The sequence below is a fragment of the Schistocerca serialis genome, chromosome 5, assembly GCF_023864345.2.
Source record: "Schistocerca serialis cubense isolate TAMUIC-IGC-003099 chromosome 5, iqSchSeri2.2, whole genome shotgun sequence".
NCBI lineage: Eukaryota > Metazoa > Arthropoda > Insecta > Orthoptera > Acrididae > Schistocerca > Schistocerca serialis.
In genome coordinates, this window is record NC_064642.1 from 655,695,107 (window position 1) to 655,713,223 (window position 18,117).

Below are 18,117 nucleotides of genomic sequence, written 5' to 3' on the forward strand. Positions count from 1 at the left end.
AGGCAAGTTTGTCTCTTTATAATAAAGTGCTTTGGTGCAGCTATCCCAGAGACGTAGGAAGCAACAGAATTTGGTGTAGCTGTATTGTAGCCCAAGTAAGACACAAACAGTTTAGCTTTATCTTTCAGCTGTTCTAGATCTCTCTCTAGGTCATTAAGGTCACATTGTGTTATTTTGTGAATCTCTGTACATTAATCATTACACCCCAAATTTAAGAATTGGGTTTTAAAGGTGATGGTGCAGCATTAATTTCACTACCACCCTCGTCACTATTACAAATCAGGTGGGACAGGAACAGACCAGTCCGTCTCCATGAGGAAGTGGTCTCATGGCCAGCAGTATGTTAGGATATGTCAAGAAAGACGGTTCCTTCTAGGAAATACCATGTGTTAATGGAGTAACAATCATTTACTCGGTTTGATGGTTCTCATCAGATGATGGGTGTTGCAAAACCTGTGGAAGATCTTTTATGATTTGACCACGAACGCAACATACATGAGGAGCCCAGGGCTTGTCCTGCTCCCTGATTTAATAGCAATAGTACAGTCTGTACACCTTCCTCTTACATAGCATTAGTGGCCTCCTTTGTGATTGCAGTGTGGTCTGTCCACAAATATACCAGAAATTGTCAGAACTACTTACCCATTTGTGAGGCAAATTCAATCACATGAATTACAGTAACCACATGCAATGATTACACTTCAGTAACACATTCTTATTGCAGCGCGGAAACACAACACAGCTTGTAACAGACTGAAACTATGCTTAAAAGAAACATGCTCCACTCCTCCCTTTCTCTTCTTCATCCTCTTCCCCTTCCCCTTGTTGCTAAGGGCCCAGGCTAAAAATAGCAACAAAATACACATAGCTATTATTGCCAGAAACTTCATCACTCTGTCTACCATCAGCTGGATTTTGAAACCTGTATGGTAAGGGATTGACCGTGAATGCTAATAAAATATAATTGTAATAAATAGCACTCGTCTTTAAATTAGGAACAAGAGCTAATTCAAGTTTTTATTGTCATTTTCATTATCAGCATGGTCAGCATAGTTAACAAATATTTATTTCATCCCAGTTACATTTTTACTATTGGCCAGTGTTGTTATTACGAGTCACCTCTATCTCTGCATGCTTGATGTCTTCCTCGATGACAAAGGCAGGCTCCAGCAGGATAACTGCCTGTGTCACAAAGCCAGTAATGTATAGAAACAAAAAAGTTTTGTGTAGAGAAACATATAGAAGCATGTGCCTGTGAGCTTAAATTAAATAAAGGCACATTTATAATTGTAACTGTATATAGGTCCCCATCAGGAAATTTTCATCTATTTCTGAAAAATTTGGACTCCTTGTTGTGCTATCTGTCAGACAGGGGGAAGCAAATTATTATTTGTGGGGACTTCAATGTAGATTCTCTGAAAGAGGGTAATAGGATAAATGACCTTGAAGTATTACTCGGTTCTTTCAATTTGACACCCGTTATTGATTTTCCTACTCAGGTGGTAAAGGATAGCAGCTCACTGATAGATAACTTCTTTATAGACCATGATAAGTTTAACCAGATAAATGCTCAGCCTGTTGAGAATGGTCTTTCTGATCATGGTGCACAGCTAGTTACAATATATGACATAGCTCCATTCAGCAATACTAAACAGTCCTCCAAAGTAGTACGTTCAGTCAACGATTTAACAATTGCAAATTTCAGGGAAAGCCTACAGCAGTTAGACTGGGATGAGGTGTACCGTGAACCTGATGCCAATTTAAAATATAATTTATTTCATGACATTTTTGTAAATGCATTTGAAAACTGCTTCCCCAAGAAAATAGTTAAATATACTCGTAAGAAACCTTGTAACAAACCATGGCTTACTAAGGGTATAAAAATATCTTGTAACCGGAAAAGGGAAATGTATCTGACAGCAAGAAAGAGTAGTGACCCAGAAACTATCAAAAATTATAAAAACTACTGTGTTATATTAAGAAAAGTTATTAAAAAATCCAGGAGTATGTGTATCATGTCTGAAATCAGCAACTCTGATAATAAAATTAAAACAATTTGGAATATTATTAAAAGAGAAACAGGTCAACCAAGAGCAGAGGAAGACAGAATTACCATCAAATTGAATGAAAACTTTACGAACAAAAAGTCAGAAGTTGAAAATATTTTTAATAATCATTTTCTAAATGTTGTGGATATAGTAGGATCCAGGTGTTCATTAGAAGATGCTAGGCTGTTAATGGAAGAGGCCATACTTATGCAATTTGATACAATTGAAATCTCACCCACTTCTCCCTCTGAAATTAGGAAAATAATAAACTTGCTTAAAAGCAAAAACTCACATGGAATTGATGGCATTTCCAGCAAAATACTAAAAGCTTGTTCTCAACAGATAAGTAAGATTCTCAGCCACCTGTGTAATAGCTCTCTGGAACAGGGCATTTTCCCTGATAGACTGAAATATGCTATTCTTATACCTTTGCATAAAAAGGGGGATGGATCTGATGTCAACAATTACCGTCCAATCTCCCTTCTAACAGCTTTATCCAAAATTTTTGAGAAAGTAATGTATTCAAGAGTAGCTTCACATATCTGTAAAAATGAAGTACTAACAAAATGTCAGTTTGGTTTCCAGAAAGGTTTTTCAACAGAAAATGCCATATATGCTTTCACCAGTCAAATTTTGAATGATCTGAATAACCGAACACCACCCATTGGGATTTTTTGTGATCTCTCAAAGGCTTTTGATTGTGTAAATCATGAAATTCTGCTAGACAAGCTCATGTATTGTGGCATGAGTGGGACAGTGCACAAATGGTTTAATTCGTACCTAACTGGAAGAGTGCAGAAAGTTGAAATAAGTAGTTCTCGTAACATGCAAAGATCAGCACATTCTTCAAACTGGGGAACTATCAAGAATGGGGTTCCACAAGGGTCAGTCGTGGGTCCTTTGTTGTTCTTATTATATATTAATGACTTGCCATTCTATATTCATGAAGAGGCAAAGTTAGTTCTCTTTGCTGATGATACAAGTATAGTAATCACACCTGACAAACAAGAATTAACTGATGAAATTGTCAATACTGTCTTTCAGAAAATTACTAAGTGGTTCCTTGTAAACGGACTCTCACTGAATTTTGATAAGACACAGTACATACAGTTCCGTACAGGGAATGGTATGACGCCATTAATAAATATAGACCTTAATCAGAAGCACATAGCTAAGGTAGAATATTCCAAATTTTTAGGTGTGTCCATTGACGAGAGATTAAATTGGAAGAAACACATTGATGATCTGCTGAAACGTTTGAGTTCAGCTACTTATGCAATAAGGGTCATTGCAAATTTTGGTGATAAACATCTTAGTAAATTAGCTTACTATGCCTATTTTCACTCATTGCTTTCATATGGCATCATATTTTGGGGGAATTCATCACTGAGGAATAAAGTATTTATTGCACAAAAGCGTGTAATCAGAATAATAGCTGGAGTCCACCCAAGATCATCCTGCAGACATTTATTTAAGGATCTAGGGATATTCACAGTAGCTTCTCAGTATATATACTCTCTTATGAAATTTGTTATTAACAACCAAACCCAATTCAAAAGTAATATCAGTGTGCATAACTACAATACTAGGAGAAAGGATGATCTTCACTATTCAAGATTAAATCTAACTTTGGCACAGAAAGGGGTGAATTATACTGGCACTAAAGTCTTTGATCACTTACCAAATAGTATCAAAAGTCTGACAGATAACCAACAAGTATTTAAGAAGAAATTAAAAGAATTTCTGAATGACAACTCCTTCTACTCCATAGAGGAATTTTTAGATATAAATTAAGGAAAAAAAAATAAATAAAAACAAAAAACAAAAAAAAAATAAAGTTGTTATATTAACTTAAGTATGTTGTTAAATTAACCTAATTATGTCATGTATTAGAAAATTCGACTCGTTCCACATCATTACGAAATATCGTATTCATGATCCATGGAACTAGTATTAATCTAATCTAATGTAATCTAATCTGTGTTGCAATGGTTTGAGGAGCATGATAGTGAACTAATGTTGATGCCTTGGGCCCCAAATTCAACTAAGCTACACATGATGGAACACATCTGAGATGCTATCGGGCAGCAACTCCACACTCACAAACCATCGTCCCGTAATTTACGGAAATTGTGTAACCTGGTTGTAGACATCTGGCGCCACATACCTCTGGAAATCTAGCAAGGACTTGTCAAAACCATTCTGTGAAGAATCACTTGTGTATTGTGTTCAAAATGTGGACCAGTATGCTATTAAGCAGGTGGTCTTAAAGTTTTGGTTCATCAATGTATATGAGGGAACCAGCATTATGTGAAAGAGAAAAGGTAGAAAATTTTTTCACTTAACATCTTTCTTATCTCAGTGATACATTTAGTTTTTGACATAGTACACTTCTAGATACATGCCCTTTATACCCTCTTTCCAGTGATTAGAATCTAACCCAGAGGTGTGATTCTGGATAGTGTGACTGTTATAAACATTCCATTAGACTTGAAATATATCTTGGCCACAAATTTACTTGAATGTAGATGGTAAAGGGGATGCCGAATTTGGTGCACATGTGGAGGTTCCAACAATTCTTACGTCAAATTCTTCTGTTGTCTCATTGCTAAAGCACCTTTGTGAGCATGGGGATTGTCATGATGAGTGACAGTTCTCTTTTTTCAATGTGACTGGCATAAGTAACTGACAATTAGGATTTTATTCTCAACAAGATAAGAATAATCCCTTTTTCATCCCAGAAAACCTTAGCTATCAGCAGAGGAAATCTTCTTCTTTTCAATTGGGTGAGCTCATTGCAAAAGATGGAATATTTCATTGAGTGTCACTCCTGTCATCTTCTGGTCTTTTGTGACAGGTTCTGTGTCAACTTGGCTGTGTCAAGTTGTCTTCTTCCCCCACACACTGGATGGAGAGGAGCAGGAAAGGGGGAGAGGGGGGCATCTTCAGTCTTGATGTAGTCATTCGGGCTCCAACTTGATGCCTCACGTGTAACAAGTCACAGCAGTGATAACATTGACCCACACACAATGTTGATCAAAAGTGAATCCATAATATGTTATCTCAAAAATATTTCTTTCGGATGGAGCTACACTGAAAGTTGATCTTCATTTGCATGGTGTTTATGCACATGATGTTTCATGTATTTTGTTTCACCATCAAGTACTGTATAGTCTTTTTATTATATTTATTATTTATTCAGTTCACAGTCTAAGGAGCATGTGGAACCATTAGTTAGCATTGGTCTTCTTAGCTTTCTTATTCTTCTTTTCTTCCCAAAACGTCCTCATCCTTTCACTATGGGCCTGTATTCTTTCTTGTATCCGTGCGTTTTTCAATTTCAGATTCTTTTCTGTGAGGTTTTTCGTTTTGAACTTATTAGAGTTGATTTTCTGTCTGTACACAGCCCGTGTGGTTTCTAGTGGGTCAATACTGAGTTCCGTGGGGTCATTTTGGGTTTCTGTTAGCCAGCGTGCTCTGGTTTGGCGAGTTCCTTTGATGATAAAGAAGATTTTCTTGGTAATTCTAGAGGTGTCCATTCTTGCTAAATGTCTGTAGAATTTCAATCATCTTTTCTGTGCAACTGACGTGAAACATTCAGTCCTTGAGTACAGTTCTTCAGAGCTTTTGAACATCGAGGTACCACCTTGAATCTTGGGTCCAAATATTTTCCTGAGTATTTGCCTTTCCATTTTCTTAATGCCCTTGATGTTGATGGTTAATGATTATGTTTCAGTTGCGTAGAGCACCTCCGGAAGAATGACTGTATGATAGTGGTGAAGTTTGGCTTGGGTGGATAGCAATTTCTTATTGTATTTGTTCCAGGTCATTGTATAAGCTTTACGTAATTTTTATGCTTGTGTTTTGTGAGCCACTTTTCATTGCCAGTGTTGCTGATCGTTTCACCCAAGTACTTGAAGTTCTCAACTTGTTTGATGTCACCATATTTTGTGGCAAGTGGTTTCAGGTTTGAACTAGTGGAGTCCATGAATTATGTTTTCTTGTAAGAAATTTGGAGACCAGTTTTGATGGCAACCTCATGAAGTTTCTCGATGGTGTAGCTATTGCTAGGTCATCAGCAAAAGCAAGGCATTTTATGTTGATTTGTTTGTTCTTTGTTCCCATATTTATTCCAGGTATTTCTTTTTCCCATGTCTTGATAATCTTGTCCAGTATCAGATCAAAGAGGAGTGGGGACAACCCATCACCCTGTCTCACTCCTGCCCTAATTTGAAAAGGTTCAGAAACTTCTTCCATGAATTTTACTTTGAGGTTGTGTCTGTTGAAGTCTGCTCGATTAATGAAGTAGTTTTGTTGTCTACACCATATTCACGAAGTGTATTGAACAGACTGGTGCGATGAATTGAGTCGTATGCTTTCTTGAAATCTACGAAGCTGACTACTGTGCTGTTCGACTGACAGCGTTGCAGTATCATCTTCAGGTTCCAGATCTGTTCTGCGTAGGATTGATGTTGGCAGATAATATGATGTAGATAACAAAACTACTTCATTAATTGAGCAGACTTCAACAGATACCGATCGTATATTCTGTCCGTTGTTCTAATTTGCTGAGAAGAACATGTGAGAGCACTTTGTAAGCAACTGGTAGGAGTGAAATGAGTTGATAGTCGTTGGGATCAATCTTGTCACCCTTTTTGTGTAGAGAGTGAATCAAAGCAGTTTTCCAATCTGCTGGTATGACTCCACTTTCCCATATATTTGCAATGATAGTTTTCAGTCTGTCAGTCAAGAGTTCACCTTCAATCTTGAGCATGTCGGCAATTACACCATCTTCCCCTGGTGCTTTGTTGTTTTTGAGATGTGATAAAATGTTTCGTATCTCCTCATGCGTAGGTGGAGCTGAATCCTGGTTTGGGGTCGCAACATGAAAGTCAAGTTTGTCTGCTGGTGGTTCACAGTTGTGTAACTCCTCGAAATGCTGTTTCAGGATTTCACAATCTGCCTTTGTGTTCGTTTCAAGTGTTCCGTCAGGGTGCCACAAACAAAGAGAGGGTGGCTTGAAGGTTGCTAGTTCTTCCCTAAATGTCCTATAAGAGTTTCTCGTGTTGTTTCTTTTAAAATCATTATCAGTTTCCTCTAATTGTTTGTGATGGTGCGTGTGTTTAATTTGTCTGATGATTTTGGATGTTTTCTTCTGAGTTTTCAAAAAGTTCTGTCAATTCTCCGGTGTTTGATGGCTGTGCCAATAGTCTTTAAATTGTTTTTACAGTAATCAAACATCCTCTCGTGCACCATGGAAATACTCATGGTAGTGTAGTTTGCTTGCTTCAGTAAAACAGGTAGTTGTCCTCCAGGTGCAACCTCATTGGAGGAGTATCTGCAGTCTGTGGAGAAGCCAAATGAGTACATAGTTTCTGAAAAGAGGCAACAGCCATTCAAATATTTTCAGGGATAACAGTCAGGATGATTGACTGATCTGAGCTTGTAACATTAGCCAGTATGGGTTTTCTATGTTAGTACTATGGACAACATAAAGCTAGGTGGATTTATATAGCTTTTCTGTGTGTTTGGTGGTGATATTCTGCTGGGTAAAACATTCTGGAAGTAAAATAGCTCCCCCTTTTTTATTTTGGTCAGGTACTACTCAGGAAGATGCTGTCATCAGAGGAAACAAATTTGGCAGTATACAGTTTAGAGTGTGGAATGTTTCATCCTCCATTTGGGTGGAAATAAGAAGAAGCTTAGAAGAAGAAGAAAAGGAAAAATAATAAATGAATGTTGACAGGGAGTGGGGGGGGGGGGGGGGGGGAAATGAAAGGAGAAGCCACTGGATAGAATTTTGCACACCGTACAATGTAGTCATTGCTAACAATTGGTTTAAAAATCAGAAAGAGCATTGTATTTGTGGAAGAGATCTAGAGATGCCAGAAGGTTTCAGTCAGATTATGTGGTGGTGACAGAAATTTAGAAACCAAATTTTAAACTGCAACTCCTTTCTAAGAGCAAATTTGTATTCTGACCTTAATCTTTTAGTTACAAAATGAAGGTTAAAGCTAAACAAATTGCAATAAGATAGGAAATTAAGGAACTCAGACCTGATTGTTGAGAGTTTTAAAGGAGCCTTTTATTTTGATGTACATTTGAGGACAGTTTCCATAGTGTGGCTGTTAGAATGGACACAGCTGCCTGTGATGCTGAAAACAAGTCTCATTTGCATTGAGAGTCTCTTATCTTATCATCTTCCCTGTCAACCATGGAACTTACTGTGGCGAGGTGGCTTGCATGTTTTACTGCTAATGTTGGTAGTGAGTGGCCACAAAACAGTGGAAATAAATTAAGCTGTAGCCAAGATGCCTTGAAACTGTAGTGTTATCAGTAAATTGTACTAACACGAGAAAATAATAATTAGCATTTAACCACTGGCAAAATTTGTCACACACAGTGCTGTCTCCAAAGGTGGTGGTGGTGGTGGTGGTGGTAGTGGTAGTGGTGCATATACTGAAGGCAGAATGGTTACAAGCTTTCTGCATGTAACATTCCCCATACACATTTGTGAAACTTCAAAACCTGCAGAAAATCACCATATGCTACCTGTAATATGCGATAAATAATAATAATGGTATTTTCCTGTTCCTGCACATTTTTTGTAGTTCCTATTCAGATGAGACACATGTGGTATGAGCCCATTGCTTTGATGGAATATCTTAAAAATTGGAGAAAAATGCAACAATATGAAATTTAAGTTGTTGGAAAGCAATAACTGTATTCTTAAGCAGAAATGAAAGCTGTAAACTTACAAAATATGTACAGATTCTCCATTGTGAATAAAAGTGATGATCATAGTAACTACTTGTACAGTGAAACAAATATGATGCATTACTCAGATCAGCTTAAAGTCACTGTCATACAGTCACAATAAACAATGCTAAATATGACAGTGCAGCATCTTAGTAGCAAAAGTATTAGGATCATACATTCACAGCACAGAGGGTACACAGCAAAAAGACTTAATCTGAAAAAAAATGTATGTGGGATGTCATAACAGAAATTATTCCAATTAGAGCCTCTTTTTTGTGTGAAGTTTTTTGCTTCAGGTGTATATTTGTTACCTCCAAGAATGTTGACCTTTGCTTCAGGAGTGAATTGTAGGAAAGGAGGACCAGGGAATCAATAGTTTTCATCCTTCATTTCTTACTTATCATTTCTGATATTAACAGATCTCCATTGTTTTATTCTTCACTTACATATGATTTTCTTGTGGCACCCTGTTAAATACCTCAAAAGTTTTCATTCATTATGTTGCTTAATTTTATACATCCAGGAGGTACCTGAGTGATTGTTTTTCTGTGTTGTACAAAAAAAATCATTGGATTTTTAATGTTGAAGTCTCTAAATTTGAAGTCTGTTTGAAAATAGTTGTAGATAAATTTATGATTGAGGTGTAATGTTTAGGTTTTTAGTCGTGAATACAGCCATAAGGACTTCTGTTTAGCCCATCTTTTCACTGACCTAAAGTTTGAAGGAGGTATCCTAGGGCTCGCATATGTGGGTTCACCAAGAAGGAATTCAGTTGGAGGCATTTGCACACCAGGTTAGATTCTGACTACACTAAACAGCTTGCATACTCCTGTTCCGTAAGCCTGCTTAGACCACTGTAGTTCAGCACAGAGCATGTTTATTGAGACACCAAATGAAGCTGTAGTTACAACAATTTATGGCTGTCTTGTTGAAAATTAGTTTGGAAATGTGTAAAAAAAAAAAAAAAAAAAAAAAAAAAAAAAAAAAAAAAAAAAAGAGAGAGAGAGAGAGAGAATTCAACATTTGGTATCATTGTTGATGGGCTGATTTTTGAATTAGTGCTTTCTGATAGTTGCATATTTTTCCACTGTTTTAACAAGATGTTCAACACACAATGCTTGATACCACACAAAGTATCTGCAAAAGATAAACTAATTTTCTAACACAGAGGCCATTTAACATCTTATAGTTATGAATTGAGAATGTCATTTATAATGGACTCTCATTAGTCAGATATTGTGTTTTTTCTTGCATGATGAGTGCTTTTTAAGTGTAATTTCAACCCACTGTATTAATAACCTGAGTATTTTCACTATAGTAATTTAATATACTTCAGTAAAATAGTTTCACTGACAGTAGTTGAAGGCATTGATGAGTTAACTGTCTGTGATACCTATAATAGATGACAGAAACAACTGAAACAGACCAAGTAAGAAGATACACTGGTGCACCACATTCATATTTATGAGTAATCATGTTTGAAACCCCATGTGGCCTTCCTCATTTAGGTTTCCCTTCACTAGCTTAAAATACCCCCCCATGAACCATGGACCTTGCTGTTGGTGGGGAGGCTTGCGTGCCTCAGCGATACAGATAGCCGTACCGTAGGTGCAACCACAACGGAGGGGTATCTGTTGAGAGGCCAGACAAACGTGTGGTTCCTGAAGAGGGGCAGCAGCCTTTTCAGTAGTTGCAAGGGCAACAGTCTGGATGATTGACTGATCTGGCCTTGTAACAATAACCAAAACGGCCTTGCTGTGCTGGTACTGCGAACGGCTGAAAGCAAGGGGAAACTACAGCCGTAATTTTTCCCGAGGGCATGCAGCTTTACTGTATGATTACATGATGATGGCGTCCTCTTGGGTAAAATATTCCGGAGGTAAAATAGTCCCCCATTCGGATCTCCGGGCGGGGACTACTCAAGAGGATGTCGTTATCAGGAGAAAGAAAACTGGCGTTCTACGGATCGGAGCGTGGAATGTCAGATCCCTTAATCGGGCAGGTAGGTTAGAAAATTTAAAAATGGAAATGGATAGGTTGAAGTTAGATTTAGTGGGAATTAGTGAAGTTCGGTGGCAGGAGGAACAAGACTTCTGGTCAGGTGACTACAGGGTTATAAACACAAAATCAAATAGGGGTAATGCAGGAGTAGGTTTAATAATGAATAGGAAAATAGGAATGCGGGTAAGCTACTACAAACAGCATAGTGAACGCATTATTGTGGCCAAGATAGATAGGAAGCCCACACCTACTACAGTAGTACAAGTTTATATGCCAACTAGCTCTGCAGATGACGAAGAAATTGAAGAAATGTATGATGAAATAAAAGAAATTATTCAGATTGTGAAGGGAGACGAAAATTTAATAGTCATGGGTGACTGGAATTCGAGTGTAGGAAAAGGGAGAGAAGGAAACATAGTAGGTGAATATGGATTGGGGGGACAGAAATGAAAGAGGAAGCCGCCTGGTAGAATTTTGCACAGAGCACAACATAATCATAACTAACACTTGGTTTAAGAATCATGATAGAAGGTTGTATACATGGAAGAACCCTGGAGATACTAAAAGGTATCAGATAGATTATATAATGGTAAGACAGAGATTTAGGAACCAGGTTTTAAATTGTAAGACATTTCCAGGGGCAGATGTGGACTCTGACCACAATCTATTGGTTATGACCTGTAGATTAAAACTGAAGAAACTGCAAAAAGGCGGGAATTTAAGGAGATGGGACCTGGATAAACTAAAAGAACCAGAGGTTGTACAGAGATTCAGGGAGAGCATAAGGGAGCAATTGACAGGAATGGGGGAAATAAATACAGTAGAAGAAGAATGGGTAGCTTTGAGGGATGAAGTAGTGAAGGCAGCAGAGGATCAAGTAGGTAAAAAGACGAGGGCTAATAGAAATCCTTGGGTAACAGAAGAAATATTGAATTTAATTGATGAAAGGAGAAAATATAAAAATGCAGTAAGTGAAACAGGCAAAAAGGAATACAAACGTCTCAAAAATGAGATCGACAGGAAGTGCAAAATGGCTAAGCAGGGATGGCTAGAGGACAAATGCAAGGATGTAGAGGCCTATCTCACTAGGGGTAAGATAGATACCGCCTACAGGAAAATTAAAGAGACCTTTGGAGATAAGAGAACCACTTGTATGAATATCAAGAGCTCAGATGGAAACTCAGTTCTAAGCAAAGAAGGGAAAGCAGAAAGGTGGAAGGAGTATATAGAGGGTTTATACAAGGGCGATGTACTTGAGGACAATATTATGGAAATGGAAGAGGATGTAGATGAAGATGAAATGGGAGATACGATACTGCGTGAAGAGTTTGACAGAGCACTGAAAGACCTGAGTCGAAACAAGGCCCCCGGAGTAGACAATATTCCATTGGAACTACTGACGGCCGTGGGAGAGCCAGTCCTGACGAAACTCTACCATCTGGTGAGCAAGATGTATGAAACAGGCGAAATACCCTCAGACTTCAAGAAGAATATAATAATTCCAATCCCAAAGAAAGCAGGTGTTGACAGATGTGAAAATTACCGAACTATCAGCTTAATAAGTCACAGCTGCAAAATACTAACGCGAATTCTTTACAGACGAATGGAAAAACTAGTAGACGCCAACCTCGGGGAAGATCAGTTTGGATTCCGTAGAAACACTGGAACACGTGAGGCAATACTGACCTTACGACTTATCTTAGAAGAAAGATTAAGGAAAGGCAAACCTACGTTTCTAGCATTTGTAGACTTAGAGAAAGCTTTTGACAATGTTGACTGGAATACTCTCTTTCAAATTCTAAAGGTGGCAGGGGTAAAATATAGGGAGCGAAAGGCTATTTACAATTTGTACAGAAACCAGATGGCAGTTATAAGAGTCGAGGGACATGAAAGGGAAGCAGTGGTTGGGAAGGGAGTAAGACAGGGTTGTAGCCTGTCCCCGATGTTGTTCAATCTGTATATTGAGCAAGCAGTAAAGGAAACAAAAGAAAAATTCGGAGTAGGTATTAAAATTCATGGAGAAGAAATAAAAACTTTGAGGTTCGCCGATGACATTGTAATTCTGTCAGAGACAGCAAAGGACTTGGAAGAGCAGTTGAATGGAATGGACAGTGTCTTGAAAGGAGGATATAAGATGAACATCAACAAAAGCAAAACAAGGATAATGGAATGTAGTCTAATTAAGTCGGGTGATGCTGAGGGAATTAGATTAGGAAATGAGGCACGTAAAGTAGTAAAGGAGTTTTGCTATTTGGGGAGCAAAATAACTGATGATGGTCGAAGTAGAGAGGATATAAAATGTAGGCTGGCAATGGCAAGGAAAGCGTTTCTGAAGAAGAGAAATTTGTTAACATCCAGTATTGATTTAGGTGTCAGGAAGTCATTTCTGAAAGTATTCGTATGGAGTGTTGCCATGTATGGAAGTGAAACATGGACGATAAATAGTTTGGACAAGAAGAGAATAGAAGCTTTCGAAATGTGGTGCTACAGAAGAATGCTGAAGATTAGATGGGTAGATCACATAACTAGTGAGGAGGTATTGAATAGGATTGGGGAGAAGAGAAGTTTGTGGCACAACTTGACCAGAAGAAGGGATCGGTTGGTAGGACATGTTCTGAGGCATCAAGGGATCACCAATTTAGTATTGGAGGGCAGCGTGGAGGGTAAAAATCGTAGGGGGAGACCAAGAGATGAATACACTAAGCAGATTCAGAAGGATGTAGATTGCAGTAGGTACTGGGAGATGAAGAAGCTTGCACAGGATAGAGTAGCATGGAGAGCTGCATCAAACCAGTCTCAGGACTGAAGACCACAACAACAACAGCTTAAAATATGCTGGGAATGATTCCTTAACTACGGACACAATAACAACCACCACAACCACAGCACCGGAGATGTTTGTGCAATTGGTAGCAATCACTCACCAGAGAAATGGAGCATCATGTTGCACTGCAGGCACAGGGCCGTGAAGTTTTAGTCACACTTCAGGTAACAGGTGTATCTAGTAGCAACATACTGAAAATAAAGGTCACCACTGCAGCACTCAAGCTGTCGAAATCCTCTTTATGTCTAGTGTGTGTCACACTGATCTCTGTATAACAACTTCTGTGCCTTCTGGCTTTCACCTCTGGATATTCATCTGCATCGAGATTAGCTGAAAGTAATATGACGGTTAGGCAGGAGGCGAGAAAACTTCAATTTCATTGTGGAGCGGCTGCTCATAAGCCACAAATCATGCCAGAAAAATACCAAATGACGTCTCGCATGGTGTAAGGAGTATAAACATTGGATGATCGAACAGTGGGAAAACATTGTGTGGGGTGGTGACTCTCGGTACACAATGTGGCGATCTGATGGCGGGGGGGGTTGGTTATGGGGGTATGGCAAAGTCCGGTGAAAGTCATGTGCCAGCGTGCGTAGTGCCAACGGTAAAATTCGGAGGCAGTGGTGTTGTGGTGTGGTCATGTTTTTCATGGAGGGGGCTTGCACCCCTTGTTTTGCATGGCACTATCACAGCACAAGCCTATATTGATGTTTTAAGCTCCTTCTTGCTTCCCACTGCTGAAGAGCAATTCGGGGATGGCGATTGCATCTTTCAACACAATTGAGCACCATTTAATAATGCATGGCCTGTGGCGAAGTGGTTACACGACAATGTTGTTGTTGTTGTGATCTTCAGTCCTGGGACTGGTTTGATGCCACTCTCCATGCTACTCTATCCTGTGTAAGCTTCTTCACCTCCCAGTACCTACTGCAACCTACATCCTTCTAAATCTGCTTGGTGTATTCATCTCTTGGTCTCCCTCTACGATTTTTACCCTTCACGCTGCCCTCCAATACTAAATTGGTGACCCCTTGATGCCTCAGAACATGTCCTACCAACCGATCCCTTCTTCTAGTCAAGTTGTGCCACAAGCTTCTCTTCTCCCCAATCCTATTAAACACCTCCTCATTACTTATGTGATCTACCCATCTAATCTTCAGCATTCTTCTGTAGCACCACATTTCGAAAGCTTCTATTCTCTTCTTGTCTAAACTATTTATCGTCCATGTTTCACTTCCATACATGGCTACACTCCATACAAATACTTTCAGAAACGTCTTCCTGACACTTAAATCTATACTCGATGTCAAAAAATTTCTCTTCATCAGAAACGCTTTCCTCGCCATTGCCAGTCTACATTTTATATCCTCTCTACTTCGACAATCATCAGTTATGTTGCTCCCCAAATAGCAAAACTCCTTTACTACTTTAAGTGTCTCATTTGGTAATCTAATTCCCTCAGCATCAACCGACTTAATTCGACTACATTCCTCGTTTTGCTTTTGTTGATGTTCATCTTATACCCTCCTTTCAAGACACTGTCCTTTTCCGTTCAACTGCTCTTCCAAGTCCTTTGCTGTCTCTGACAGAATTACAATGTCATCGGCGAATCTCAAAGTTTTTATTTCTTCTCCGTGGATTTTAATACCTACTCCAAATTTTTCTTTTGTTTCCTTTACTGCTTGCTCAATATACAGATCGAATAACGTCGGGGAGAGGCTACAACCCTGTCTCACTCCCTTCCCAACCACTGCATCCCTTTCATGCCCCTCGACTCTCATAACTGCCATCTGCTTTCTGTAAAAATTGTAAATAGCCTATCGCTCCCTGTGTTTTAACCCTGCCACCTTCAGAATCTGAAAGAGAGTATTCCAATCAACGTTGTCAAAAGCTTTCTCTAAGTCTACAAATGCTAGAAATGTAGGTTTGCCTTTCCTTAATCTTTCTTCTAAGATAAGTTGTAGGGTCAGTATTGCTTTACGTGTTCCAACATTTCTATGGAATCCAAACTGATCTTCCCCTGAGGTCGGCTTCTACTAGTTTTTCCATTTGTCTGTAAAGAATTCGTGTTAGACTTTTTCAGCCGTGACTTATTAAACTGATAGTTCGGTAATTTTCACATCTGTCAACACCTGCTTTCTTTGGGATTGGAATTATTATATTCTTCTTGAAGTCTGAGGGTATTTCGCCTGTCTCATACATCTTGCTAACCAGATGGTAGAATTTTGTCAGGACTGGCTCTCCCAAGGCTGTCAGTAGTTCTAATGGAATGTTGTCTACTCCAGGGGTGTTGTTTCGACTCAGGTCTTTCAGTGCTCTATCAATCTCTTCACGCAGTATCATATCTCCCATTTCATCTTCATCTACATCGTCTTTCATTTCCATAATATTGTCCTTAAGTACATCGCCCTTGTATAGACCCTCTAACATACTCCTTCCACCTTTCTGCTTTCCCTTCTTTGCTTATAACTGGGTTTACATCAAAGCTCTTGATATTCATGCAAGTGGTTCTCTTTTCTCCAAAGGTCTCTTTAATTTTCCTATAGGCAGTATCTATCTTACCCTAGTGAGAGAAGCCGCTACATCCTTACATTTGTCCTCTAGCCATCCCTGCTTAGCAGTTTTGCACTTCCTGTCGATATCATTTTTGAGACGTTTGTATTCCTTTTTGCCTGCTTCATTTACTGCATTTTTATATTTTCTCCTTTCATCAATTAACTTCAATATTTCTTCTGTTACCCAAGGGTTTCTGCTAGCCCTCATCTTTTTACCTATTTGATCCTCTGCTGCCTTCACTATTTCATCCCTCAAAGCTACCCATTCTTCTTCTACTGTATTTCTTTGCCCCACTCCTGTCAATTGTTCCCTTATGCTGTCCCTGAAACTTTGTACAACCTCTGGTTCTTTCAGTTTATTCAGGTCCCATCTCCTTAAATTCCCACCTATTTGCAGTTTCTTCAGTTTTAATCTACAGCTCATAACCAATAGTTCGTGGTCAGAGTCCACATCTGCCCCTGGAAATGTCTTACAATAGGTCTTTCAGTGCTCTGTCAAACTCTTCACGCAGTATCATATCTCCCATTTCATCTTCATCTACATCCTCTTCCATTTCCATAATATTGTCCTCAAGTACATCGCCCTTGTATAGACCCTCTATCTACTCCATCCACCTTTCTGCTTTCCCTTCTTTGCTTAGAACTGGGTTTCCATCTGAGCTCTTGATATTCATACAAGTGGTTCTCTTTTCTCCAAAAGTCTCTTTAATTGTCCTGTGGGCAGTATCTATCTTACCCATAGACCTACGACAATAACATCCCTGTAATGGACTGGCCTGCACAGAGTCCTGACCTGAATCCTATAGAACACCTTTGGGATGTTTTGGAATGCCGACTTCATGCCACACCTCACCAACTGATATCGACACCTGTCCTCAGTGCATCACTCCATGAAGAATGGGCTCCCATTCCCCAAGAAACCTTCCAGCACCTGATTGTTCAGTATGTCTGCGAGAGTGGAAGCTGTCATCAAGGCTAAGAGTGGGCCAACACCGTATTGAATTCCAGCATTACTGATGGAGGGTGCCACGAACTTGTAAGTCACTTTCAGCCAGGTGCGCAGATACTTTTGATCACGTAGTGTATCTGCTTTACCGTGTAACAGTTTGAATACTTCCTTCCAGATATTCAGAGCAAGGTTGCTTAGTTCTTACTGATCACCTGACATCTCTTGTTGGTGTCATTTCATTTTTTGTTTTATCTTCTTCATCCTTCAAATTTGTATAGTCCTTTTATTATGCCATTTTTATTTTCTGTTGTTCATGTGGTTGTTGTCTTACCTATGCCATTTCTTTTTCTTTGGTACTCCATACTGTTGTTTCATCGGCACGCCAGTCTCCTTCCCATGTCTTCGACCTGACTCCCCTCCTTGCAGATTTTGGTTTCTCGGATTTTCAAATCTTGCTTATTGCTGGTACAATTTTGTATTTTTGTACTGTATATCCACTGACATATTGCCTTACCTATAGTTGCTAGTTAATTCTTTAATTTTCTCATTTACCTTTACAATCATTTATTTGTTCCAGTGTGAACGAAAATCTGGTTGAAAAATGCAGGTATTCTTCTTCTGTTTCATATATGTAATGAGTTAACACAATCAGTGAATGAATATAAAATTTAAGTGGTGAATGAAGTATCTGTAACAGTGAGCTACACACAAATGAGAGTAAAGATATCTTAAGTATAGCACGTAAGTAAGTGAAGTTTCTGTTTCAGTAAGTCAAAAGATTGAACATGACTAATAACTTCACTTTTAAAGATTCCAGTGAAGCACTGTTTACCCAAACAATAAATTACTTTTTGAGTTCAGTGTCCTACTAATATGAAAAAGCTAGTTGTCCATTGTTCAGAGTCATCATTTGAAATCAGGATACTTTTTTTCTATACCCATTTTTGATTAAGAGTTATGTAAATACCAAGGGCTCAAAAA

General features: G+C 38.8%; 1 protein-coding gene across 2 annotated transcripts in view; it reads left to right on the plus strand.

Moving 5' to 3' along the window:
* Positions 1-18,117, plus strand: part of LOC126481470 (ADAM 17-like protease) — a 147,681-nt gene that overhangs the window by 110,113 nt on the left and 19,451 nt on the right. For both annotated transcript variants that reach the window (XM_050105247.1, XM_050105248.1), the window contains one exon: positions 9,462-9,600. In XM_050105247.1, coding sequence (XP_049961204.1) covers positions 9,462-9,600 — 139 coding nt within the window. The remainder of the gene's footprint in view (positions 1-9,461; positions 9,601-18,117) is intronic.